This window comes from Electrophorus electricus, chromosome 23 (genome assembly GCF_041902795.1).
Source record: "Electrophorus electricus isolate QZ-2024a chromosome 23, ASM4190279v1, whole genome shotgun sequence".
Classification (NCBI taxonomy): Eukaryota; Metazoa; Chordata; class Actinopteri; order Gymnotiformes; family Gymnotidae; genus Electrophorus; species Electrophorus electricus.
In genome coordinates, this window is record NC_137519.1 from 10,761,434 (window position 1) to 10,788,333 (window position 26,900).

Here is a 26,900-nt window from a genome sequence, read left to right on the forward strand (position 1 = left end):
GCAAATACACCCTACTCTAGTCTCAGCCCACAACAGCCTTGTGTTGGCTTGTTTGCATTTTAGGGGTAACATCTGGCCCTCTCCTGCACACTTCTTTGGTTTGCACTTTGACCCTATCCCCCACTGATATATGCTTGAGTGACAGAATGTGTGTGTGTGTGTGTGTGTGTGTGTGTGTGTGTGTGTGTGTGTGTGTGTGTGTGTCTGAGAGAGAGAGAGAGAGAGAGAGAGAGAGAGAGAGAGAGAGAGAGAGAGAGAGAGAGAGAGAGAGAGAGGAGAGTGTGATTTTTTTTTCTTGTGTGTGCAAGTCCCTGAGCAATAGGAATAGGGACAAAAAGCTATATTTCCATGTACTCAGTACAGGAATAGGTCCTTGTGGACGTATGCTTCCATATTCCTTACCTCCTTACCTACTCCCTACTGACCTCACTTAGAACTCTTTCATATAAATTCTGTTACACAGCCTGTTTTCATCATTACTGCACTCTTTTAGCAAGAATGCAACTGAATGTCCAGGGACTAGCACAGCCAGCTGGAGTGTGTGTTGTTTTAATTAATGTATAGTTCTCTGTATATTCTGTTTAAATTACTATGGTATTGCAACATGAGTTAGACCTCACTGGCTTCAAAATGATCAGGTCCAGAACAGAGAACCCTTTAATAAGAGATATGTTAAATGGCCTGGCTAACGCAAAGCTAGAATAAGAACTCCACACAAGGAGCTACATCCATCCTTGCTAGTGCCACTGAATTCTGGGGTAAGTAGTTTCGTTGTTTGTTGGAAAGTTTGGGTAGTTTCACACGTATGGTGTAGTTTCCTTACGCGTATGGCACCCATCACACCCACTCATTTACTAAAATAAAAAGCAGACCCCTGCGCTTGACGGATATCCGATAAATTAATATCTGCTTACTTTGTCCGCTGAGACGTCCTATTTAATTATGCACTTGCACGTAGACGTAGTAACTTGCGGTAAGGGGAGGAGCAGGCACTTAATTACCTTGCCTGCAGAATTAGAATTTCACCCTCGCATTTCCTCTGAGTCACTTTAATCGCTGTGGTTGTCCAGTCTTTACAAGTGTTTTCAACTGAGAAGGAAACAGGCCAATAAAACCGCACAATGGGCCCAGCTACACTCAAAACAGCCCACTTCTCACTTTGCTGAGTGGAGCACGTAAATCACAGCTCCAGTGCAGTGCGTCGAGTAGCCCTGCATTTAGTTTTGACCCAGATACGTTTTCTGGCATTAAGTATATAAGCGTTTGTTGGAACATATGTACATAGAATGATTAAATGATGGTAATGAGAAAATATCCAATTTCCATCAACTTTTCAGAAAGAAATATTCAATCTACTAGTATTTGCTTCGTATATTTCCGACTGAGCTTCTGCGTTTTAAGTAATAATTAAATGCAGCGAACGCACAGAAATTATTGTTTTATAGGCAGACCAGAGAAGACAAATACCTGACGAATGTAAAGCATTTGATGACCCTAACTGCTGTACTAATCTCTACAGTTGTCTGTTGTAAGTTTGGGAGCTGGTAGTGGGTTATTTGCATTAGAAGCAGACTCAGCTGCAGACGTCAGAAGGAACCGCATTACAGCATTGTAGCGGAAGACTCTAAACTTGAGCATACTTGCCTTTTTGTCACTGATATAAAAAAACACAAACTTTTCGTTCAGACATAAAATATCTAGAATCCTACGTGTATTTTTAAAACAGATTGCATTTGTATTGTTGTTTTAAATAAAAAAGCACAGATGGGACAGGAGGAACTATGTTTCTCTGCGGAGTAATACAGACCCCTTGCTAATGCGGGATATGCATGGAGAGACATCGTGAACGCAGCCGCGTTTGTTTGCCCAAGTCGGATTGTTCTGTCTCGCTTACTTCGCATGTAGACCTAGTTTATGATTTTAATTGTTCTTCTTTCTGTTTATGCATTTGTCTTTGGGTTGTAACCGTCTCCCCCCTTTTGTGTAAGAGTACGCACAGAGGAAAATATTTAAAAGTTAGCTAACATGTCAATTTTGCCTTTCACTCCCCCTATTGTGAAAAGACTTTTGGGTTGGAAAAAGGGAGAACAAAATGGACAGGAAGAAAAGTGGTGTGAAAAGGCGGTCAAAAGTCTTGTAAAGAAACTGAAGAAGACGGGACAGTTGGACGAACTGGAGAAAGCCATCACAACTCAAAATATCAGCACAAAGTGTATTACAATACCGCGGTAAGTCGTAGCAATTCACCTCAACAAAGTCCACCGTGGATGGGGTGTTTGTTTGTTTGTGTGTGTGTGTGTGTTGTGGCTCTGACACTTTCTCTTTTCATACTAACACACTTTTGACAACAACAGCTTAACTTATGGTGTTGGTGTGTCCCAGTGTGCGATTCTGACAGCAGTCAGAGTGAGCAACCAGAAGACCTGAAGCTGACCTAAGGTTAGCTAACTATATTTATAAGCCGCACCTTGAAAAGTAACGCCGTGTTCAAGTATTGCGATTTAATAAACTATCTAGATATTCTGTGCTTGAATTTCAGGACTATCAAGAGACTCGTTAATTTTCATCATCTGTGTGGCACAGGCAAGCTTATTTATACATACAGAGCTTTCATTTCCATCTAGGAAACTTAAGCGGACCAAGAATGTCGAAATTGCCAGCGTATTCTTCATGGTCGGATACATTTTAACCACACTGCACGCTTGCGGTTCAGAGATTCCGTTTTAAGACAAGAACGCCACAGTGTAGCCTTCCTCTGGCTTTAGTCTGTTGAACGCCACAGTGTAGCCTTTCCCTGGTTGTTGTAGTCTGTTGAACGCCACAGTGTAGCCTTTCCCCGGTTGTTGTAGTCTGTTGAACGCCACAGTGTAGCCTTTCCCCGGTTGTTGTAGTCTGTTGAACGCCACAGTGTAGCGTTTCCCCGGTTGTTGTAGTCTGTTGAACGCCACAGTGTAGCGTTTCCCCGGTTGTTGTAGTCTGTTGAACGCCACAGTGTAGCGTTTCCCCGGCTTTAGTCCGTGGACTCATAATGTTATGTAACACGCGCGACCTTAATCTTCCGTGTTTAAGATACTGTGCATTGTGAATGCAGCTGTATTATTGATAGAAATGCGCGGTTAGCTAGGTTTGAAATTCGTTCCATCCATCCAGTGTGTATTTTTCTTTCTGTCACGAAAATGGGAGGTTGCATGGTGTCTCTCATAAACTGTTTACTTGAATTCGCTGCCCTGTGTGCCCTACACTGGCTAGATGATCTTGTTTGTTCTTGTTTTATTACGCTAAGGAATTCTGACCTACCACACACACACACACACACACACACACACACACACACACACATATATATATATATATATATATATATATATATATATATATATATATATATATATATATATAATATTGCGTATAGTGTTTGTAAATCAGTCTTCTGCTATCAGTCTGTATTTGTCTGAAGTCTCCTTTAGAAGGGATTAAAGTGGGAGTCCTTTTGCTATGTTGGACAAAGCACTCAGGGCTGCATCCGCAGTGATTTGGGGGTAAATAATCTTTACTTTGGCCAGTTTTAAAGTAGACCTTAAACAGGGTTTGAATTACATGTTGAGGCTGGTAGATTTGTGGCCACAGGTGCTATTCCAGCTTTGGAGAGGAACAAGTTTATTCCAGGTGTGCCACCTGAAGATATTGGGAGAGCAAGTTCACAAACATTACATGCCCCAGTGATTTGCTTCCTCATATTATGAATTTTGAATTTATATATATATATATTATATATATATGTGTGTGTGTGACACACGTGTGTGTGTGTGTGTGTGTGTGTGTGTGTGTGTGTGTGTGTATATAATGAGAGAGAGAGAGATCTCACATTTCTCACTTGATGGTTACTATAGGAATCCATGCATTATACAGGTGTTATGGAGGTGTTTCCACAGTGAGGCTGGGCTTTGTATAGAGACATTCTCTTGTATTTTGGGGCACTGTGAGCATGGGCTGGTGGAACGCATGTTGCTCAGCAGATGTGGGGTTTTTGTTTGTCGTTTTTGCCCGCAGCGCTGTTGTTCTTGCTGGGGTTGTTTCTAAACAACAGATAGCAGAGTGAAAGTATTGCCCCAGAGCAAGGGATCGGTCTTAGTGAAGCCAGAACAAGCAGAGTGAGAGAAACTGAGCTACTAGGAAATACAGGAGGAAAACTTGTGGTGAGCTTTATTCAAATGGCCTGGATGGTGGAGAACAGTGAGCAAGACTTGGAGTCAAAATTGAATATAGAGATAAATGCCCGGGTATATAATAGGTAAAACTAAAATGTTAAAATTAATGTGTAGATTCAACTAAAATAGCTAAAGATTTATTAGTTGAAGCAAAAAATCAAATTTTACTTGAGTATAACCAGATATTAACTATTAATAAAAATATTAACATTTCTTTGTGTCAGTAAACACTTTGCTATGGTATACAGACTTCCACAATTTTCCTCCAGACTTCAGCACTTCACCTGCTTGTTTGAGTATTCTGAATCAGCATGGCATTCAGCCCTGTTCTCTATTCCTGGCTCAGTGTGTGAACACCCAGACAGTGGCTTCTCCTCCTCTTTAAGAAATGCTTTTCTGGGGTGCTAGATTCCACACACCTTTCATCTCACACCGGCTTAAAGAGGGGGCAAGGGCTGCAGGCGTGTGCTTAGTTCCAGAATCCTGTCTTAGCTACGCTGGCTGTGAAAGATGGAAAATGGTTATGAGCTGCTGACTGACACAGGAAGAAACAGAGAGAGAGAGAGAGAAGGAGAAGGTCAGAGAGAGTAAGAGAGAGGGAGAAGAGGGACAGAAAGGGGTGCAGAATAGGGGAGAAGGTTAAGGGAGAGGGAGGGGAGAAAGAGTGTGTATTATTGTAAGGTGAGGTGCTAAGAAGAAAGTAGAATAAATGTAATATCAACTAGATTCTGGGCATTAATAATAATTACTTACCATATACTGTTAGAAAAAATTATAGGCCTAAATAAAGCCAAAGATCTGTGTAATACATGTGAATGCAAGAAGCAATGTCCTGACCTTGAAATGAAGTAACACTAATGAAGTTTTCTACGAGCATTTTGGGATTTCAAAACTTCATTTGAAGTACCTGGAATCAGCACATAGGCCCACTGGAAACTTATTACAGAACATATTTATGTTTATCAAGACATCTAGCACTCCAATCTTATGAAAGACAGTTGAAGAAGTGTTCAAACAAAACTGTGATTTTTTTTTCAGGCAGTTTGGTTAGTCTTATGCACTTTCCTCACTGCGCCTCTGCAATATGCAATCCGCTGCTTCATACCAACCTTTTAAATTGCTTCCTATTTGCTTACATCTCATCTTTGGTCCACCACCTGTAAGAATGGGTGACTTTTTGACTGCCTTTTCTTTGACTTGGAGGTCTTAGGAACGGCATGGTCTGTCAGTCTTTCCTTGCGGTATACGCTGACGTGGTTTGCATGCATGTTCTGGCATGGGGAGTGAGTGAGTACGAGTCAAAGCAGGGTCTGGTCATGCCTGTGAGGATGCACCCAGCCACTGGCTCTGTGAGTGACATGAGTCTCAGCATACTTTGCAGTGTGACTTTGATGCCTACATTGTTGGAAAGGGCATGTCAGCACAGGTGCAGTGTAAGATATAGACAGCAGCATTTTACAAAGGACTTTGTGTACTAATCTTGCTCAATTTTGAGTGTAGACCTTGTAAAAAAACTTTTTAAAAACATCTTCATAGTACCTATAAATAAACAATACGTACTTTTAATTTATAGTTGTGTATTCCTCAAAAACAATAGTAACCTTACACGCATGAAGGCATTTTAAGCTTGGTTACACTGTCCGTAAAAAAGAAAAACAACTAGTATAAGAACCCTACATAGTGTCTCCAAACACTTCGTATCTGTTGTTGACCTAAATGATTGATTCAGAGGGGATTCCCCACACATAACTTTCACCATGGATTCACCATGGATTTCACCTGTGTCTGAAACCCAGCCTGTACTTTTTAAATCGTCTTCAGCTCAGTTACTGCCAGCTTTGAGATTTGGAAGCCTCATCTTTTAAAAGCGATACGCTGCACCTGTTTGTGTCTTCCTTGCCTCATGCACATCCGGCTTGACCCAGCAAAGAGCCAGCAGCAGATAGCATGCCTGCACCGCGCGCGTCTATATGTGTACTCGGAGACGCCTAGCACGTCTAACCACAGTCTCGGTTTTGTTTCGCAAAAAGTTACCCTTCACAAAAAGTTTAAAGCCCGTCGAAGCCCCATCATGCAGTAGGCTTTAAGTAGACAGTAGGCTAGGCTGCCTGAACAAAAAGGTTTATCAGGGAAGCTGGGCCAGGCGACATCTGCCGTCGTGACACTCATTTTTCTTACTCTTCGAGGCCGATTCCGTATGCACCCTGAAGAGATGTCTGGCCTCAGGTTAAACATCCTGAAATCCTATGCTGCATCCTGCGATTCAAAGCAGCTTTTGATAAGATAAAGAGATCATATTGTTTTTTCTAATTGATCTGCCAAGCCTTTTTGCATGGGTGGGAGCGTACCTTCAAAGCGAAGGTCGTCTGCAGGAGATGAACTTGAGACTCTGAAAGATGAGTCAGAATTATTGTTTAGAGGGGGAAGGCAGTAAAATCAACATTTAGCGACAGCTCTTGTTGCTTTACTGGCTCGGTGAATGCAGCTAGGTTGAGCTGCTGGATCGAGAGTCATCTACACAATTTCACAAAGAGATCAGTAGTCATACTTTAGTGTAGTCATGCCCTAAGAAGAACCGGCATTAAAGGTGTCATAGATTTGTACACTTAACCTGTTACACTACAAGAACCTGCCAGTAGATTCAAATTCTCATTACTCACACTTGTAACTACATAACTACGCTAGTTTGAGTGCAGTTATGGAATAATTCACAGTGGTTACTGAATAATGTGTCTTAACTTTAAGTAATGAGGCTGGAGATTGAGTTTATAGAGAATGTTAGAAAATGTAAAATTTTAAATTTTTTATTGAGCACAACACCATGTTGTGTGGATTAAGGTATTTTACAAAGACTAATTTGTAAAGTGTTGCATAAAAGTCAAAGTGGGATTGAGCATCACCTTGAGCATCTGCTACTGGAGTTCCATGCTACTTAATCTTGTTTAATTTTCACTGCCGAATTACATAATTTAGCCTTGATGTGCAAAGTAGGTGGGCTACTGAATGTTATGGTATCCTTTTTATTCTATGGTTCAAACAGTTTATTCTGTGGTTCAGACAGTGTGTGTGTGTGTGTGTGTGTGTGTGTGTGTGTGTGTTTAGAAGGAAGTTTGTACCGCCACAGTAATGAGGTAGAGTGCAGGTGCCAAGTCTGACTGTGGTTGTGGAGAGAAGTGTTAGCTATGTAGTTTATCTGTGCATTAGTGTATAGGCCTATTGTGTGTTGGTACAGACTTGTCAGTGCTTTGAATGTGCTCATGCATGTATGTATTTGTCAGACTGTAAAATTGCTAACTGTGTGTGCAACGCAGCCATTGTAGGTCTGAGCACTGTATCTATAGTCTTGTGTGGTTGGAGGAGTCAGACAGTAAAAGCATGTAAATGTGTGTCTGGTGCCTAAGTGTGCATTTGTTTGTTTGTTTCTGTGTGTGTGTGTGTGTGTGTGTGTGAGTATGCAGAACATGTGTGTATGCACACTGTGAGTTAGGGTTAGTCAGCCCTCTGGAATGCTGTGTCTGCCCAGGGGATGTTGTAGGCCTGTGCTTGGTCTGTGGTCACTGCTGGGGTTGGAGGTTTAGAAAACTCCTCACCTCCATCCTATCTGCCAGGATAACAGGCACTCCGTACAGCAGACAACAAGCCTGCTTTGTCCCGCACTTGCCATCGCCCGGGGCCACGCGCATTCCCACTGCCGCCACTCTTGGGCGTTGCGTGGGGTCACAGACATCCATGAATACAGCACTTCTTTGAGGTTGTGAAGCTTTTCAGAAGTGTGTGTGTGCACGTGTTTGAAATGGGGTGGGGTAGCTTGTGAAGGACATTTTGAAGCTTGCCTGTGCTTTTTTGGGAGACTTTAATGTCTTCACGGAGTATACACAGACTAATCCAGCTATTCTCTGAAGCCTGTCATTTATCCCATTTATTCAAAGAATAAAGTGGCTGCATCTACACTTTATGCTTTGAAATTCAGATTGAAAAACAAAATTATAGGAAAATATGTTACAATTGAATTTTGAAATTGCAATTATATTTTGTCATTGTGTGATAGCTGACTGTCGGTTAAACATCAATAATACCTTCAATAATACCTTGCATACTGTTGCATGCCCAAACTTTGAGCACACTGCACAAATGCATGCTGGGGTGGCAGCAGCTCATCTGTGTGCTACATTATGCAGTGGTGCAGGTGTTTTTGCTATGCAGAAGAAAAACAGGTTTTCATGCTATACCTTATAGCTAAAAATGATTACTTGAATGCATATTCAAGTTCTGGAAAGTACTACTTAAGTGAACTAATTGAGTGCACATTCTTCCACTACCAGGAGGGCCCACATTAAGGGGCTACCAGGGTGAGCTTGCAGATCCAGTTTGATGCCTAATAAAGCATCTGTTTATCTGTTATCTAATTAGTCTTAAAATTGGCCAAGCAACCTATGACCTTAAAATTATTTGAATTGTCCAGTGGGATTGCAGCAAGAATTTAAAAAGAAGCTGATGAGCACAGTCTGTTAGTCTATTTTCAATGTGTAAACCATGCTGATTTAATTTTCACCATTACATCAGTTGGCCCAGATGGGCAGAGAAGGTAAGCTAATGAATGTTATGTTATCCTATTTAAGCTGTGGTTCAACAGTAGTGTGTGTGTGTGCGCGCGTGTGTGTGTGCGCGCGCGTGTGTGTGCGCGCGTGTGTGCATAGACTAGCTACAGATCAGCCTTAGTGATGTAATGTCACCTTGTGCCATAAGTAAACCATGGCCAAGTTTCTTCTATTCTATGTTGATGCTGGCAGGTAACTACGTGGAGCATCTGCTACACCGAAGGTGGTCAACAGGTCAAATCCTCAGCTGTGTTCTCAGATTATACGATGATCATAGAGCTGCAGGAGGAAGATAGCGGTGTCCAGTCTGCCATATTGCGCGCCCCCCCTGTGCACCACTGATTTGGGCCCCGAGCCGGCTGGTGATATCGCCTGCAGATCACACTGTAGCTAGTTTCTGTTTATACAAGTAAGCCCTAATTGTTTTAGCAGAGGCACAGGAACGCAACCAAGTATAAGGGGGGAGAAGGTGGAGTGTTCAACATGTGAAGCTTCTTTGCTCTTTCTGACTTTGTTTTGGACTCAGATCAGAGGAGATGTTGATACAATGGGCAGTGTACGTAGGTAAGGGATGCCAGAGACCTCAGGGGTGATTTACCCATTATTAATGCATTCAGTTTAATAAATAACATCAGTACTGTTTTCACATGTAAGTTGTCATAATTCTCACAGCCAAGTTGTTGTGCATTTGTACCAGCACTCTTAAGAGTGCACCTTTGAGTTTCAGTGATATTGATGTCTGCATGCTCATACAGTAGAACAGAAAGCTTAATGCTCTCCTCCAAGTGTGTGGAGATGCATTGGATGAGCTACGCTACATATGTTTGAGGAGGAGGTGTGATGGCCTACCCTCTCCAACAATGGTGGCACTTTCACGTGGTGGAGGACAGCTTTGTGTGGCTGTGAGTTTGAGTCTGTGACTGACAAGATTAATGTGTATCTTTAGCCCCACACTGAACAATAAGTGTGGGCTCCTGTGATTGGCCGTAGCCTGCGTGCTATCACTGTGCTGTCCGACTTTAAACTCCTGGGGAGGGGGAAGGGCAGCAGCGATAATGGCAAAGGGGTTATTTTGGGGGGCCGAAGCACAGGAGGCTCGGGGGGCTTGGTGTGTTGGAAGCAGTCTGGCTTGTCTACCTTTGTCCTCTCTCTCCCTTCCTATGGGCTACGTCTGTGTATCCCATTAACATAGTTCAGACAGATCATGTCATTGAAAGCTCCTAATGCTTCCTTGAAGTGTCTCTGCAGTTTCTCAAAACTTGGAATGAATTCTGTTTTTACACGCAGAGCAACAGCACTGAACACTGACCTTGACAACGATTACACAATATTACCGATGCTGTAGCCTAGCAGTAATCCTCAACAAAGAATACAATCCTCACTTTTGATTTGGCGCTATAATACAGTTACTACTTTATTATTTACTTTTCCTATTAAAGTTACATCTGTTAGTTCTGTAACACACTAGACAATGAAAGTACTTGCATAATACTTTACATACTTTTAACATTAAATATGTACCTAAGAAGTAACTAAGAAAGTTCAGATTTCCAAAATGCTGTTGTAATGCTAATAGCTGAGCTAGTGTGTTGAGCGGTATAATGGTGGTGAGGTTCAGAGTGTGTTAAAGAGTGGGGTCATATCAAACACCCCCTCATTCCTCTGCCCCCATTATGCACTTGCTCCTATCTCTCTTTCTGGAATTACCTCTCTCTCTCTCTCTCTCTCTGTCTCTCTGTGTCTGTCTTCCTAAATCCCAGCTGTCCCTCTGCTCAAGTGACAGCTGACAAATGGTGGACCTTCCCTTTGAATTTGTGAGTGGGTGTACATCTGACTGTGAGACTCTATGGACTATGGTGCTCTTCGCCTACTTTCCCAAAATTCTCAAGAGCAAAATCAATACTTAGAATTCCTTTCTCTATGCCAGTTCAGTTCCTGGTTATCTCTGCCAACAATATTGTCTGAATCTTGCAGCTCCTTTGTAAAGGAACTGAATGCACGCTGAGTGGCAAAGTGAAAAAGCCTTTTCAAGTTACTGTGCTAAGGCTTCATAGCTTGAGCCAAGGTTAGTGCATGTAGAATCCCTGCCCACTGTTCTTCTCAGCCACTTCACCATCAGGCATTATTCATCCATTGAAGGTGAAAGTTGTCCAATATATGAAAGGCTGTTGCTTTTTTAAATCCCTGTATGTCAGTCTGTCTGTTGGAATAAATAAGAGTATGTGACATGAATGGTATCCATGCCCAGGATTCCTAAGTGAATTGGGGAGCTTTGCCGAACAGGTATAACTTTTTCAATGTCTCTCTCTCTCTCTCTCTCTCTCTCTCTCTCTCTCTCTTACTGTGGACATGTGGGGTGAGAGTATGTTGTGGATGTATCTGATGCATATCTAAAACACGTAATACAGCAGTCATGCATAATGCATGTCTCACATGTCCTGGGCCAGGACCTCAGGGCTCTGCAGTATAGCCATTCCTGAGGAGCTTTTCATTACACAAGCCTGACGTGGGGCTTCTTAGAATTCACACTACGCTACCAAGTTGTAGTCTGAACTGTTCAGTTTGTTCGGCTCTCTGGTTAAAGAGTGGGGTTTTTACGTATTTATTGCTAGTAATTAGGTTGTAGGCTGTAATTGCTGAAGCACAGTAGTGGCTTTTGGCACAAATGTAGAAATTCACTTCTGTTTGTCTTAGAAGTAGGTTTTTACTTAGAATGCAGGGTATACAGGTCTATAGGTAGTGTAAGAATTAAAAGACATGTTTAAGATTTAGTGTAGGGATAAGTCACCATTGCAGTCTACAAGATTTCTCTGGATATCCACGCTGGGTGGTGAATTAAACCATCCATTACTGTTTATTTAAACAGGTAGTTTGAAATAATCAGAACTAAAACAAAATTGCATCAGGGATTAAACCTACTACATTACAGTTCATAAAGGGGAATGCTCACATTTCCCTTTTCCACCAACAAGGAAGGGGTTCTGTTCTTGTTCACACACCATTCCGGTTTTCTGACCAGTTGTGCTGATTTGTCGAAAAATGCAAGAATAAATAGTGTGTATCCCATAAAGGTATAGCCTAACTCTCTCAGTATAATGACTTCAGTTTAATAACAAAAGGAGTAAGTGTACTGTAAGAGCATGGGAAACATGTTTTTATACTCTGTTGTAATACTGAATCCCAGGAAATATCCCATATAAAATAATGTTCCCAGTACAGAATCATATTATTTTACATCAGTGTTTACTCCATTTGATGAACACATGTAACGGTGAGTGATAAGGAGGTGGGCGCATGTGCAGAGAAGAGTGAGGCTTATTACGGGCAAATCCAAAGTTGTAGTCATCAGAGTAGTCAAGGGTCATTGAGCCAATACTGAGAGTACGAGGAAACACAATTAAACAAACAAAAACACGAATGCAAACAGGGGAAGCAGGCTATAAAAGAGGCTAGGAAGAACTCGGAGGCTAAGAAACAAAACGGCTAGGAAAAACAGTCAGACTAGGATACACGGAGTACAAACTTAGGGGCATACAGATACAGGCTTTCAGACATTCAAACAGCCAAACCATGAACAGGCAAGACACAGGGAACAAGACAGGGTTTAAATGAATGAATTAACTCAAAACCAGACAAAGGTGAAAGTAATAACAAGCGTGGAAAACCAAACGAGGGGTGGAGAAAATGAAACTAAGGAATGGAACCAAAACACACAAGACAGGGAAACCATGGAACATGGAAGCTGGGAGGGACTAACTGTGATAACACGAAAGATAAAAAACTGGGATTTAGCTGCTATGTAGCACATATTGATGGGTAGCACAACTCGAAAGAATACTGGTTCACTCTTGTGAGAATCGCCCCGCATTTGCACCAATTTTTATTGGAACCAAGGCTACATCATCAATGGAGGATGTGGCACAGTGCACAATGGAAGCAAACAGTAGTAACGAGATGGCAGACCGAATAGATTACCTACGAGCATTTGTGCTGTTGTTACAGATGTTTGTTTTTATCCAAAAAGCAAGCATGTATCAACTATTGGTGATAAGACGATGGATAATAATAATAATAATAATAATAATAATAATAATAATAACAGATGAATTAATGAATGAATTAAATAATAACAGATAATGAACAACAATGTAACAAATATAACAATATTAAATAGTGATGGTAATATAACAACACTACATGCAGGCTTAAAGTGCAACCTTTCGTCATTAATTGCACATGTGGATGGAGATGCAGGGTCAACTGCCAGTGTCTTGACAGTGCATAGATCAAAGTACTGATCGGCCCTTCCATTCCCTGACCCTTGCTGTGTGTGTATGTGTGTGTGGGTGGGTGTGTGTGTGTGTGTGTATGTGTGGGTGGGTGGGTGTGTATGTGTGGGTGGGTGTGGGTGGGTGGGTGTGTATGTGTGGGTGTGTGTGTATGTGTGAGTGGGTGTGTGTGGGTGTGTGGGTGGGTGTGTGTGTATGTGTGAGTGGGTGTGTGTGTGTGTGTGTATGGGTGTGTGTGTATGTGTGGGTGGGTGTGGGTGTGTATGTGTGGGTGGGTGTGGGTGGGTATGTGTGGGTGTTTGTGTTTGTGTGGGTGTGTCCGTGTACAGGGTGAATGAGTATGACTGCTACTGCTTGTACATTGAGTATTATTAAGAAAAGAGCTGTAGATTATAAAAAACAATGGGTCACAACTGAATAAACAAAGAGCTGTTACATAATTCATTTCTACTCTAGCCTTTTATTTAGTAGATGTACTGTTGAAGGTCTCTCTCCCTCTCTCTCCTTCTCTCCCCCAGACACACACACTCATACACCCGAACTCTCTCAACGGGACGTCTGGTTTTCTGCTTTTCACATCGCTCTTATTTTTTCCCTCCCTCTTCCTAACTGCCAGCAAAGTGAAATCTTTGACAAATTGAAACCACGTTGTGGTGCTGCTCTAGCTGCTGCTGCCGCCATCGTGGTGCGCGCTAGCAGGTCCCCAACCGGGCTGTTGGTTTGCGGTGGGCCCTGCGTCTGGCCCGGCCGGGCCAGCCCTGGGCCCTCAGCCACTGCGGCAGGGCAGCGTGCGTGCGGGGAGGGGCAAAGGGATGGTGATGGTGGAGGTGTGGGTCATGAAGAGCTTTTGCGCTTTGCCTTCAGGATGCATTTGAGTGCGCATTTGTGGTGTATGTCTGTGCATGTTGGTGTTAAACGGATGTGTGTGCAAGGGACAGCAAGAAAGAACACAAGATGTCATCTAGTGGTCTTGTAAGCCAAAGTGAGATGGTGTTTCATGGCTGCGTGCTCTCTGGTGATGCTACAGGCTTGCCTATTCTGTGTAGCAAGATTAGGAGCCCTAACAGGTGCAGTCAATTACTTGGGGTCTAAACCTGGCATTACTTGATATGGCAGTTAAAAGACCACCACAAAAACTCATTCTTATAACAATTCCTCATGTTTGTTCTTCCTATTACTTTTCTTTTTCAGCCATATGTTTTGAATGCATAATTGGAAATTGTGCTGCTTTTTGAAAATGATCTCACCTTGCTGATTATTAGAAACAGCTTAAACCTCATCTCTATGGCCATGTTGTGGGTGCACCTATCTTATATGGGCATGTTGTTGGTGTACAATTACCCATCTGTTGCCATGCACAGTTCATTAGCCTCCTCCTACCCTGTTCACTGCTGGTCAGTTTCTAACCTGAGTAAAGGAAGAAGCGTTTGTCAAGAAAATAATTTTGGATTTTTCTGTAACATCAGGTTTATACATTTGCAGGTGAGAAGCAACTATAACAATGAACAACTTGTAATCAGTGCACAGTTGATCATGATTTTGTTAATAGTGTCATACGGTGTCTAATGCCACTACATTTCTCTCTCTTTCTGTCTCTCGTTTTGTCTGTCTGTCTCTCTCCCTCCCCGTCTCGCACATGCTGTCTGGCAGGTCTCTGGACGGGCGTCTGCAGGTGTCCCACAGGAAAGGTCTCCCTCATGTGATCTACTGCCGACTGTGGCGTTGGCCAGACCTGCAGTCTCATCATGAGCTGCGGGCCGTGGAGTTGTGTGAGTTCGCCTTCCACATGAAGAAGGACGAGGTGTGTGTGAACCCCTACCACTACCAGCGCGTTGAGACACCAGGTGAGTGGTGCACCACCCCTGAGAACAGCAGTCACGAATAAAAACTCTGTTTCTACTAAGTACATAAACTGAGTCAAAATGCACACTATTTAAAGTACATATGACATTTTTAAATACTGCACTTCAAGCCCTGATTTTATAAATTGTATGAAAACAAAAACACACACCTCACTCTCTACAACGTCTCTGTATTACAGAGAAGCTATAGGGAGTGTGGTGAGTGTGTGCATGCATGTGCACAATGCTACGTGTGTGTGTGTGTGTGTGTGTGTATTTGTGTATGTCTGTGGGTAAAGATACTGTTGAAAGTATCACTCTCTCCTTCCAGTCTTGCCCCCAGTGTTGGTGCCGCGGCACACAGAGATCCCCAGTGAGTTTCCTCCTCTGGATGACTACAGCCACTCCATCCCTGAAAACACCAACTTCCCCGCAGGCATTGAGCCCCAGAGCAACTACATCCCAGGTAAGAGAAGAGCATGAGAGGTTTTTAGAGGTTATTAAATGTTAATATGACGTTTTGAGTGGATATTATGATATTATTAGAGGTTATGGGAGCATATGAGAGGGTTTAAGTGCTGTGTGTGTGTGTGTGTGTGTGTGTGTGTGTGTGTGTGTGTGTGTGTGTGTGTGCGTGTTTGTCCCTCAGCTCTGGCATTACTGGTTCATAAAGATATATGGCAACCTCATGACAGAAATTACTTTTCCAACCACTTGTGAAACCTGACACTGAGAACTGAGAAACTGACCTAACAGAGCGATTATTGGTTGCCAAAAAAAGCCCTAAACCCTTGAGGTGATTTCCTTCAACACTGGCTGTACTCAGGGCTGGACTGTTGAAGCTAGGACTGTAGTCACTGCTCTTTCGGTCACTGAGCCACCACTGAGTGGTCAGGAGACAGAGCAGTCCAAGCAGACAGACAGAGAAACAGTTCAGCTCAGGGCCCCTGTTTCCATAGTCCACTCCAAGCTGCTCCGACTTGCAGGGGCAGCCACTGGTAAATCATCAACACACACACACACACACACACACACACACACACACACACACACACACAGACACACACACACAAACAAACACTGCAAAGAAACCCTAGGAAGCAGACCGGGAGAACAGCAGACACTGCCTCGTACACACACATACACATGTGTGTGCACGTGCTTGTGTGTGTGTGTGTGTGTGTGTGTGTGCTCATATTTAGGAGTTTACACATTTATACACTGCAATATGTAATTGGACAGTGATTAAATTTGTGTTGTTTTGTCACTGCTCTAGAATATTGGATTTAACTGTGTTGAACAACATCTTTAATTTACATCTACATTTGGATGAACAGTGCAAAAATCACAGTCCTTCTATACCTGGTCCCCTTCTCTGCATTTGAACTTTAAAGTCACCATTTCATTTACTATTTCCTAGAGCAGAGTGGCAAAATAACAAAAACTGCCATAAATGTTTTATGGACTTCATTGTACTGACTCTCACACACATTGAGCACTGCACACAGACAAACACAGTACTGTACTGTAGTGCTCTAGACACAAGTAACCAAATTAAAAATATAAAACACTGACTATTTTATTTAGTTTTTGTATTATACTGTATTGTGGTAAGCCGTAGTAAGTGATTAAGATGTGGTGTAAGGCTGTGTCAGTCTCCAGTCTCCAACTTTCACTGATGTGTGATGTAAATCCTGGTTTTTACCCGACCGCAATAAAGAATACTGTATAGAAGTGAAAGTCAGTATGATGGACACCACCTGGGCCTGATTTGACTCATGGTGTTTGACTCTGGCTCCACCTCACCTTGAATGGTAATATTTTTCAAGGTTTGGACCTGTGGTCACTTACTGTAATGTGGCATTTGCTTTTCCATTTCCTGGGCAGAGCTAACCTGCTGCTGAAATTCCTGCTGTTGAAACCAAACCGCTTCTAAATAGGAAGCTTAGTCTTGAGGAAAAAACCTCATGAGTCACCACCTTATGTGTGTGTACTGCACCTGTTTGAATCCTTTGTCCCCACCAGTGTGTGTTGTCTGTGTTTTTCAGAGACACCTCCTCCAGGCTACCTCAGTGAGGATGGAGAGACCAGTGACCACCAGATGAACCATAGCATGGACACAGGTTAAGACCTTTAGACAAACTATGCTGTATTTAGGAGCTGTTTATAAGACATAGCAGCTGCGTACCTGCTTAGTCTTCTCTGTTTTGCAGAGTGTTTGTAATGTGGTATAACTTCCATGTGCTATAAGGGTGCCAGGAAGTGAAAAGGGCCGGGGTGGTGCTAGAAGAGCACACCCTCATATAACTGTGAACCTCATATATCTTGAATGGTCTTTATTCTGCAGTGTGCTTGGTAAACCAGACTAGTTCTGTTCTATTCAGTTCAAGATAATCAGATTTGTGATGGTTTTGTGTTAGTACTGTCTAGTGTTTGATAACGTAACACTTTATTGGTCCCGAAGGAAATTGCAGATGTGAAAAGTGCTGTGAAAGTTCAGGGAAATACCGTCATGTGGCCATCATCTTTGTCTCTTTCATTAGGATCTCCGAACCTGTCACCAAACCCTGTATCTCCAGCACACAACAACTTAGGTAAGGCCTTCTGGTGGGAGGAGGGGCACATATGTATATGTATGCATGTATACATGTGTGTATGCAGGTATCTGTGTATATCTGCACATGGCAATGGATGTGTGCGTGGGTATATGTACTCATGTGTGGGCGTATCTACAACGGTAGGGAGATGGGGGTAGTATGCATGTGCAGGTGTTTGTATACATGTGTTTTGAGATTCTTCCACTGGTGGCTGCCCCGGAGGAAGCTCCAGCCGAACGAGTCTTTTTGTCTTTCCTGACTCCGACCCCTGCTCAAGCCCTTGGACAAACACACCGCCCACACCACACTTGTGTTAACCATATCCTGCCGCTCTCTATCTGAAGTGAGAATCCCATATGGAATTCTCGTCTTCCTCGCTGCTTCTGGAATAATAAATAACCCCAGAGCCACATGTTCCAGCTGGGCCGTTCACGCGTGCAGGCCAGATCCTCTCTGGTCTTTCCTTTCATTTCTTTTCTCTTTTTTTTGCTTCTTTGAAGCAGTTACAGGAATCGTGGTGTGCTTGTGAAGCTCTTGCCACAAGGCCGTAATTTGCGTGACCAAGCAATGGTGGTGTTTCCACTGCTGTCGCTTTTTAGTTCTGGGAATCTGCCTTGGCTATTGACATCGCCGTGTCATCGATCTCCACCCGTTCGTTATTTTAAAACCCCCTTTCTCTCCTTCCCTTTTTTCTTCGTTTGTTCATTTTTCTGTGCCCCTCCCTGACCATTTCCTTGGCCATCCCTCTCTCCTCAACCTCTTCTCTCACTCTTTCTCTTTGTTGTCTCTGACTCTCTCTGTCTCTCTTCCTCACATTGTCTCACTCCTTTTTTCAATTATTCTCTCTGTATCTGTCTCTCACACTCTTTCTCTCTCTCTCTCTCTCTCTCTCTCTTCATATTGCTTCATTTGTCTTTTTCTCTATCCCTTTCTCTATTGCTCCCCGTCTCTCAGACCTGCAGCCTGTGACGTACTGTGAGCCTGCGTTCTGGTGTTCCATATCGTACTATGAGCTGAATCAGCGTGTGGGGGAGATCTTCCATGCCTCTCAGCCCTCTCTGACGGTAGATGGCTTCACCGATCCATCCAACTCAGAGCGCTTCTGCCTGGGTCTGCTGTCCAACGTGAACCGCAATGCAGCTGTGGAACTTACCCGCAGACACATTGGTGAACACACACACCTACACCCAAACACCCAAAGCCTCCCTCCCCAACACACTACATGAATAAATGCTCTTACAAGCTAACTTAAAGCAAGCCTACACTAGAAAAAAAGGAAATAATTTGTTGGTGTATTGCAGTGTGGTTTGTGTGTCAAAGGACTTAATATAGCAACATTTTGTCAAGAAATGTAATATCCTGAATGCTGAAGACATGTTTTGTAAACAACATTTTTCTCTTTGGTTTCTGCTTCTGTTGACAGCAGTCATTTGTGTGTGTGTGTGTGTGTGTGTGTGTGTGTGTGTGTGTGTTTTGTAGGTCGGGGGGTGCGTTTATACTACATCGGAGGTGAGGTGTTTGCTGAGTGTCTCAGTGACAGTGCCATCTTTGTTCAGAGTCCCAACTGTAATCAGCGCTATGGCTGGCACCCTGCCACCGTGTGTAAGATCCCACCAGGTGAGAGAGAGAGAGAGCGAGTGAGCAAGCCTTCAGCACCCATTCTGAGTCCACTGAAAAAGCTCTTACCTACTTTCTGTGTTTCTGTGGAGAATGGATTATGCATGCAGTTTTAGATTCTACATTATCTTGTTCGGTCATATTTCAGGTTGGTTCAGATTCATCACTTGTTGAATCTGAAACGAACAGAATGTTGCACTTGGGGAAATGATTTAAGGAATACACAATGATTTAAGACTATGATTCTACTCACACCCTTAAGTCATGTTTTTATCTCTTATTTTTCTCCCAGCCCTCAGATATCCTGTTTTAATGCATGTGTCTGCTCGTTGTCTTTCGTCAGGCTGTAATCTGAAGATCTTCAACAACCAAGAGTTTGCTGCACTCTTGGCTCAGTCAGTGAACCAGGGCTTCGAGGCCGTCTACCAGCTCACCCGCATGTGCACCATCCGCATGAGCTTTGTCAAGGGCTGGGGAGCAGAGTACAGGTGGGTCTCCTCCCCACCCCCAAGGGCTGCCTTGGGGCTAACTGTGCCACAGCAGAGCTGCGGTTATGAGTACATTTGTCCCAGGTACCTCTAAACTGTGTTCACACAGAAGGAGTGTAGTACAAAATCTGGGGACCTGGTCCTGGTCCCTCTGTTCTCTAGTCCCTATTCCTGTTTGTTGCAGCAGTGGATATGCAAAAAACAGCAACAAAAAAATACGATAATAAAAACTATGAACTTCTAAGATGAATTAGACTTTACTCAGTTGCTTAATGTAGGAACCTTGGTCCAGTGGTTCAGAATGGCTGCACTATAGTCAGTCTTGGTGCAGTGTTGGTGCACACAGTTTTGTGTGTACCATCTGGGCAGAACTGTTTCCCAGAGCGTCCGGCTTAATCTGGGCTGGTTTGGCGTTGGCTGGTGCATGACATTTTGGGGGATGGTGCACCTGCCCTCTCAGACCTCCCCCAGATCAACATGCCAGCCATGTAAACTATTAGGTCTGCGCTAGCAAGTCACAGTGTGCCAAAACAAATACACACCCTCTGAGCTCCAAGAAGTGTCAGAGTTTCCTGGTCTGGGCTCCTTATTCTCTCTCTGTCTTTGTTCTCCCTTTCCCAGTACGCTGTCTCTTGTGTGTAATCTTATTGTTGGAAAGAGAGCAACCAAGTCCATAATCAAAAGCAGTCGTGGATTTCCAACAGAGACATTCACTGCAGAGAAAAGAGAGAGAAAGAAAGAGAGAGAGAGAGAGAGAGAGAGAGAGAGAGAAAGGGTGTGGAAGAGAATGAGGGACCAAAACTGGGAGAAAGGAAAAAAAAGAATGAAACCAAAAAGGAGAGAAAGAGAGAGACTCTGGTTTCCCAGACTGCTTCTGTATTTGGCCAGGCACTTCATGCTCAGGCTGCTTCTCTTTCAGGATCTGAACTGCTCACACCGTTTCTCTTAAGTGATGAACCCCATTCATTCAAATTTTGCTCAGAACTACTAGCAGCGGTGAGATGGCTGCCATAAATGAAAGTGGCTGGCACCACATGAAGCTTCTGTACAGCAAAGTCGGCTGACCTTGGACTCTCCCTAGCAGTCTGTCATTCTCTCACAGCTCATCTCTCACCCATCTCACATGTCTCAGTAGAATACTCAGCTGCCCTGAAGATGGTACTTTGCCCCAGCAAGTGCTTTCTTAGTGGTGCTAAATAGAGGATCGAGGAGGGCAGAGTACCGGGTGGGGGCAAGGGATTGTATAACGATGTATGTTGGTATTTAGGGTTGGAGTAAAAGTATCATTTTTATAAATCAATCTTTTTCACCACAATAATGTCAATAACATCACTAATTGTGTCCCCAATATTGTATCTTAGTGGAGATGTGTAACACGATTGTAAAGAGTAGAGTGATGTATGACATCAAAATAACTAGATAAAGGGCTGAATTGCAAATATTTTAGATTCACATATTTAGATTCACACTCTCACTTTCAATCATAGTTTTCAATCACAGATTTACCAAAATTTCCTAAGGACTTTTATTTTGGGATTGTGGTTGGTTTTCTGGTTACTTGTGATGGCTCCTGTGGCTTGTCTGGTAGTCATGCCCTTCAGCAAGCCCTTTTAACAAACAGCATTGGTAGCCTTCACAATAAAGGTTACAGATTTTAACAACATATATATATATATATTTAGTTATTTTTTTATTTATTTTTTTATTTATTTATTTTTTTAATTATTATTATTTTTTTTTTTTAAAGGAATTTGAATTAGACTTTGTTGATTTGTTGAATATGGGAATTCTGGTGCAATGGATCAGGATGACTCAGTGCAGGTTTGGACTATAAAATATGGCTAAGATCACTCTGGATGGGCTGCTTCCACATTAGTGGTTCAGTCTATCAAGGCGACATTAGTAGCTGCTGGAATTCGAGACTACTAAATCAACCCCACCATCTTATTACAACAACCTGCATGTTCTGGTTAAAAATATCAAGACGAAAGAGCTGACACTGCATAGATGCATTCCTAATATAATTAAAAAGTTTTGAAGGGCATCAAGTTTGTAAGTTTGTTTGAGATGAGCCAATGCTACTGCAGTGCTATTTTGGGGGTAAATTCTAGAACTGCCAACTCCTACAGACTACATTATTGTCCTATTTTAAAAGAAATGTATGTTAAATTATTATGTATAACTGGTTTATGTTGGGATAGTGGAACAGTTCTTCACCATTAGTGCACATTGGACCACCATGTTGCCCTACATTAGTGCAGTCAGTAAGTCATATATTTGTCTTCTCCTCACATGTGGAGGAGTGTAATAAAACACAGCAAGTGCCTTAACCTGAATTGAGGGGGATCAAACTCTTCCTTCAGACACAGTCTGTTCTTACTCTCTCCTGCTCAATCTTTCATCTCACTTAGCCCCCATTCCCTCTCCGACTGTCCCACTCGCCATCTCTCTCCCTACCTTCAATTTGTCACTGGTCTCATCATTAGTCCCGGAGGGGCCGCTGGCAGGCAAGGACCACGGCTGATAGAGCCACAGTGAAGCACGAGGGAGTTGAAGGACTTGGCAGAAGACAGCAGGCTCCGGGTGGAGAGCCTGAGAGACATGCAGGGAGGGAGGACAGGCTGGGAGGGAGATATCCTGGGCTTCAGCGTATCCTTAAGTGTCAAAGCATGTGTTACACCCTGTTAGGAGCATGGAGCGGAAGCCACATTTAGACCATTTGAGGACTACTCCGTGTGTGCGTGTCTGTGTGTTTTGGTGCTTGCCTGCTCTCGCAGAGCATTGTGTGGCAATGTATGTAATTCTAGGGGATCAGAAAGAGCATGTGAAAGAGAGACAAAGAAAATGGAGTGGGTTGGCTGAACCTGAACGTCATGAGTAGGGGGGTGAAGGCAAGCTCCCAGAAACAGTGTGTGTTCGTGTGTGTGTGTGTGTGTGCATAAAATGGAGAGAAGCAGGCTGAGGCATTGGGTCAGCAGTGTGGAATGTAGACGAGTGTGTTTGGCAGTGGTGATGATCCCAGCCAGAATCTGGAAGCGCGTAGAGGCGTGTGGTGCTGTTTCTTACAGAGCTGAGTTTACGCAGAGACTGAGCTCAAACCCAGACGCCCTGACAGCCTGTACGCCCCACTCAGTCAGCCCTGCTTCTTCATCACCTAATTCAACCTAATTCAGTAAAGATACCACTGACAAATAACTGATTACATTTCCTAATCTGTTACAACATTTTATTCTTATTCTCTTTTTCTTTGTTTTTGTTCCCTCATCTTCTCTCTGCTGTTTTGTCCACTCCACTCCACTGTAGGCGGCAGACAGTGACTAGCACCCCCTGCTGGATAGAACTGCACCTGAACGGACCCCTGCAATGGCTGGACAAGGTGCTAACTCAGATGGGATCGCCTGCTGTCCGCTGCTCTAGTGTGTCATAGGAAATGCGTTCCCCTCCCCTTTACCACTGCCGGAAGTAACCAGACCAAAACTAGAACTGAAACAGAAAAATGTTTTCGGAACGGAAGGGTAACGACCCTTAAAGCCATCAGCAAATAGAAAATGCAGCTCATCTGACAAAACCCACCTTCTTTCAATAGCACTTTCACACACGTTCGTCTCAAAGAGGAAGTGTGTATTAAACAGTACCATTTATGTTTATATTTTCTTTTTACATTATGTCCATGTTTATTTAGTGTCCTTTGTGACATTTTGTGGGTCAGAGCCAGTTTGGCTGGCCATATGTACTGTAGTGTCCCCTTTTTTGTCTTACGTGTTGCTTCGTTATGTGTATCACAACAAGTGTAATAAAACACCTAATTAATATAATAACAAATTATTTGTGTACAATGAAAGATTAATGAAGTTTTAGAAATTTCAGTTAAAATGTTTCGGCTATTTTTGTTTTAACAAAATACTGGGACAAAACCCTTGTATGTACCATGTCATACATGTTAATGTAAGTGAATGGGAAATGAGCTCTGTGTGTGAAAGATAACAAATACTGTTTGATTTAATCCATGGACTTCTATGTTTCATGTGTCGTGCCAGTCAAGTCCAAGAGGAGTTAAACTGGAGTAAAAGCTCACTAAGTCAGAGAAGAGGCCCTCTCTCATTAGAGCCATAATTGACCAGTGCCTTAAGAACCAGAAGTGGAAGGATCACCTCGATCTGTAAAACTTCACCTAAACACTTTGAAGGCATCTGTAGAAGGACAGGGTAATGTGCAGCACAGCTGTCTATATAAGCATCCTAAGCATTATACATTGCTTTAAGGAAACAGTATGGGGTTAGCAGGGTGGAGCTGTTGTAGACGGCTACAGGGTGAGAAGCTGTTATTCTCTCCCCCCCCCCCCCCCCCCCCGGAGTAGAGCTCTCCCCCTGTGTTTTAATCTGTCTGTGTGGAGCCATGCCAAGTCTCTGTGTGTGGGTGTGTGTTCTCCTAAGATGTGCTTTTGGTAGCTGTTTAATCTGTGAGCCAGCTGTCCCTGCCGTGTGGGTGTGTGTGAGTGATTCCGGGGGTGTCTGCCTGCCCTCCTGGTGAGATCAGATAGGGCTGTCTATGGGGAAGAGCCAACACTGGGGAAGAAGTGTGCAGCTCTTTGGTGGGGACTCATGATCCATCTTCACTCTGTAGCAGCTTTACCACCCAACTCTCATGCAGGAGGCTGTTTAATCAACCAATAAAATGGGGGTTATTTTAGCAGGGCAAAGAGCACTCACAGAGTCACACTTTGGTTTCCCGTCAATATAAATATCGTTTACTTTATCCTTTTCTTCGCTTTAAATTATTGGGCCAGCGTCTGCATTTACACCATGCAAAAGAAAGCTCCACCAAACCTGCACACAACTCTGAGTCCTTATATTGCCTGTGCAACATTCCACACCTATTTTAAATGGTTTTCATTCAACTAAGATTGCACTGTACTATACAACTGATTTAATTTAAAACATATACAAACTGATGGTTGTCTTTTAAGATCTTGCTAGGAATCTGTTGCAAAATAAAAGTAAACTAGTCATTGGTTATCTGCCAGAGTCCAATTATATATCCCCTTCTCATTCTTCTCATTCACTCCAGTAAAGTCCATTGAGTGAGTGCACTTTGGCATAAAGATTTCATTTTAGATCTTACACAGTATGTGCACAGATGTTTGTCATTCAACTCATATGAGGGCCACACTTGATTTCAGTTAACTCCAAAATGAATAGTTTTAGATGTCTCGTATATTGATGCATGCCTGTTTTCAGAGTTTGATTAAATTTCTACCTAAATTCTATTTTGCTATTGTTTTTTGTTGTTATTGTTGTTGTTTCCTTCTTTTTCCAAAGTGAGGACCTTGCCGATGTACTTTTATTTGGCAAAGGCTCAAATGGAGAAAAACCTGCAGGCAGTTTTTTTTTTTAAACCATAGCCACATATTTTTATACCATAGAGAGGAGATACCGGGGAAGGGGTTAAAAAAGGGAAATGTTTGTCCAAATGAGGTTTCTGGTTTTGTTTATGGGTTTTTGTTTGGGTTTTTAAAAGAATTTGTATAGACAGTTCATTAAGCCATTGCTTGGCTCTTGCATACCTTCTTTCTGATCTTCACAGTGATTTGATTTAAAACTATGATGTCAGAGCTAGGAACTGATGACAGACTTCAGAAGCTCCAGTTTCGCATTTATAATACAGGTTCGCATCTGAGGATACAGAAGGTATTTGGGAGGAAATATTTGGGGGAAAAAAAGTATTTTTTGGCTCTCAACATTTCAGTATAGTTTCAGGTTTACCAGCATTTATCAGATTTTAAGGTTTTAACAGCATACATCAGATTTAGAAAGGTTACATATTTGATTTACCAGATGCTCAGAACTGTTTTTTATAATATTAATGGTATATATTGTTTTAATAGGAAATTTATGACCCCTCATAGTTTTCTTACTATGATAGGAGTACTCTTATTGGTCCACTATTGGTCGACTAGAAGATAAAGGGAAACATCAGCATCATTGAATAAAAAATATGAATTTAATTTTAAGTTAATCAGCGAATTGTTGAGTTACCTTTCAATAGTATGCTTTATTGTGCTTGCGTTGCTTATTGATTCTGGTAACTCACTTATTCTGTGATGCTATGATTAGTTGTGTTTTTGTGTCAAGCTTTAAATAGGCTAATGTCCTTTTGTATAAAATATATATTCTATATTATTTTTCTTTGCATCCAAAATGTTTGTCAACTATATACTTCATTGTAGTTGCTATTACTGTACTTTTAATAAAACGATATATCTCAAAAGATTTGACCTTTGTATTAAAGATAATTTTTTCCACAAGCTCCAATTTCATTAATGGGGTAAATGTATATTTAGAGTACCCACTGCTCCTATATGGCCTTTGGTCAAAACTAAATCACACCTGAAAGAAATTGACAAAGTTTGACACATGGAGTACAGGACTCATGTTAAACAGACATCAAAATCAACTACTGAGTATAGTGTCAGAGTGCTGGATTACAATTTATAATTGAGTATAAATTGTATAGCAGCCCATTTAGTACAGCTGTAAATGTATGTAGTAAAGTGGTCCCTCAGTATATGTCATTGGCCCTGGTCTGTGTGCATCATTTGGCAGATGCTCTGAGCCAGATCAACTCAGTATGAAAATTTATCTGCTCCCTGGGAACCAAACAAACGATATTTGTGTACTGTGTCAGGTGAGCTGGAATAGCTCTCGAGTTTGAAAAAGTCATCTTATACTTTCATTCAGCTACACTATGTAACAGTTTTAAGCATTATGACATAGAACACACTGCACTGGCTAGAATATTACATGGTAAGATGAGAGAGATTCATCTGTCCTTCCTCCCTGCGAGAAAGTTGGGTTATGTGTGCTGTATGATATGGCTGGGTCTCTAAACTTGAATGTTCACACATACAGCTACAATGCTAAACACTCCATTAGGTGGGTGTGGCACTCTGGTGAATTACAGACCAACCCACCTGACAATACTAAGCTTTGACATGTCTAGGTGTCTGTCTCCCCAAGTGTGTGTCTGCATTGCTAGGTTACATGTAACATAACCCCACAGCCTCTATTCTATCACAGACACTGTAGACACTGTACTCGACAGGATGTCTTTGTTCGGGTGACCCTCAGGGCAGGGTGAGGGGAACCTGCGAATCACTCACACACACACACACACACTCACGCACACACACACACACACACACACTCACGCACACACACACACACGCACACACACACACACACTCACGCACACACACACACACA

General features: G+C 42.5%; 1 protein-coding gene across 1 annotated transcript; it reads left to right on the plus strand.

Annotated features, from left to right (window-relative positions):
• Positions 1 to 1,788: 1,788 nt before the first annotated feature.
• smad3a (SMAD family member 3a) lies at positions 1,789 to 24,904 on the plus strand. The gene is made up of 9 exons (XM_027004759.3): positions 1,789 to 2,228; positions 14,746 to 14,939; positions 15,268 to 15,402; positions 16,985 to 17,059; positions 17,480 to 17,530; positions 18,488 to 18,700; positions 19,013 to 19,150; positions 19,494 to 19,638; positions 22,942 to 24,904. Exons 1-9 carry the CDS (start codon positions 2,026 to 2,028, stop codon positions 23,063 to 23,065), a joined length of 1,278 nt encoding a protein of 425 aa, XP_026860560.1. The 5' UTR covers positions 1,789 to 2,025; the 3' UTR covers positions 23,066 to 24,904.
• The last annotated feature ends 1,996 nt before the right edge of the window (positions 24,905 to 26,900 follow it).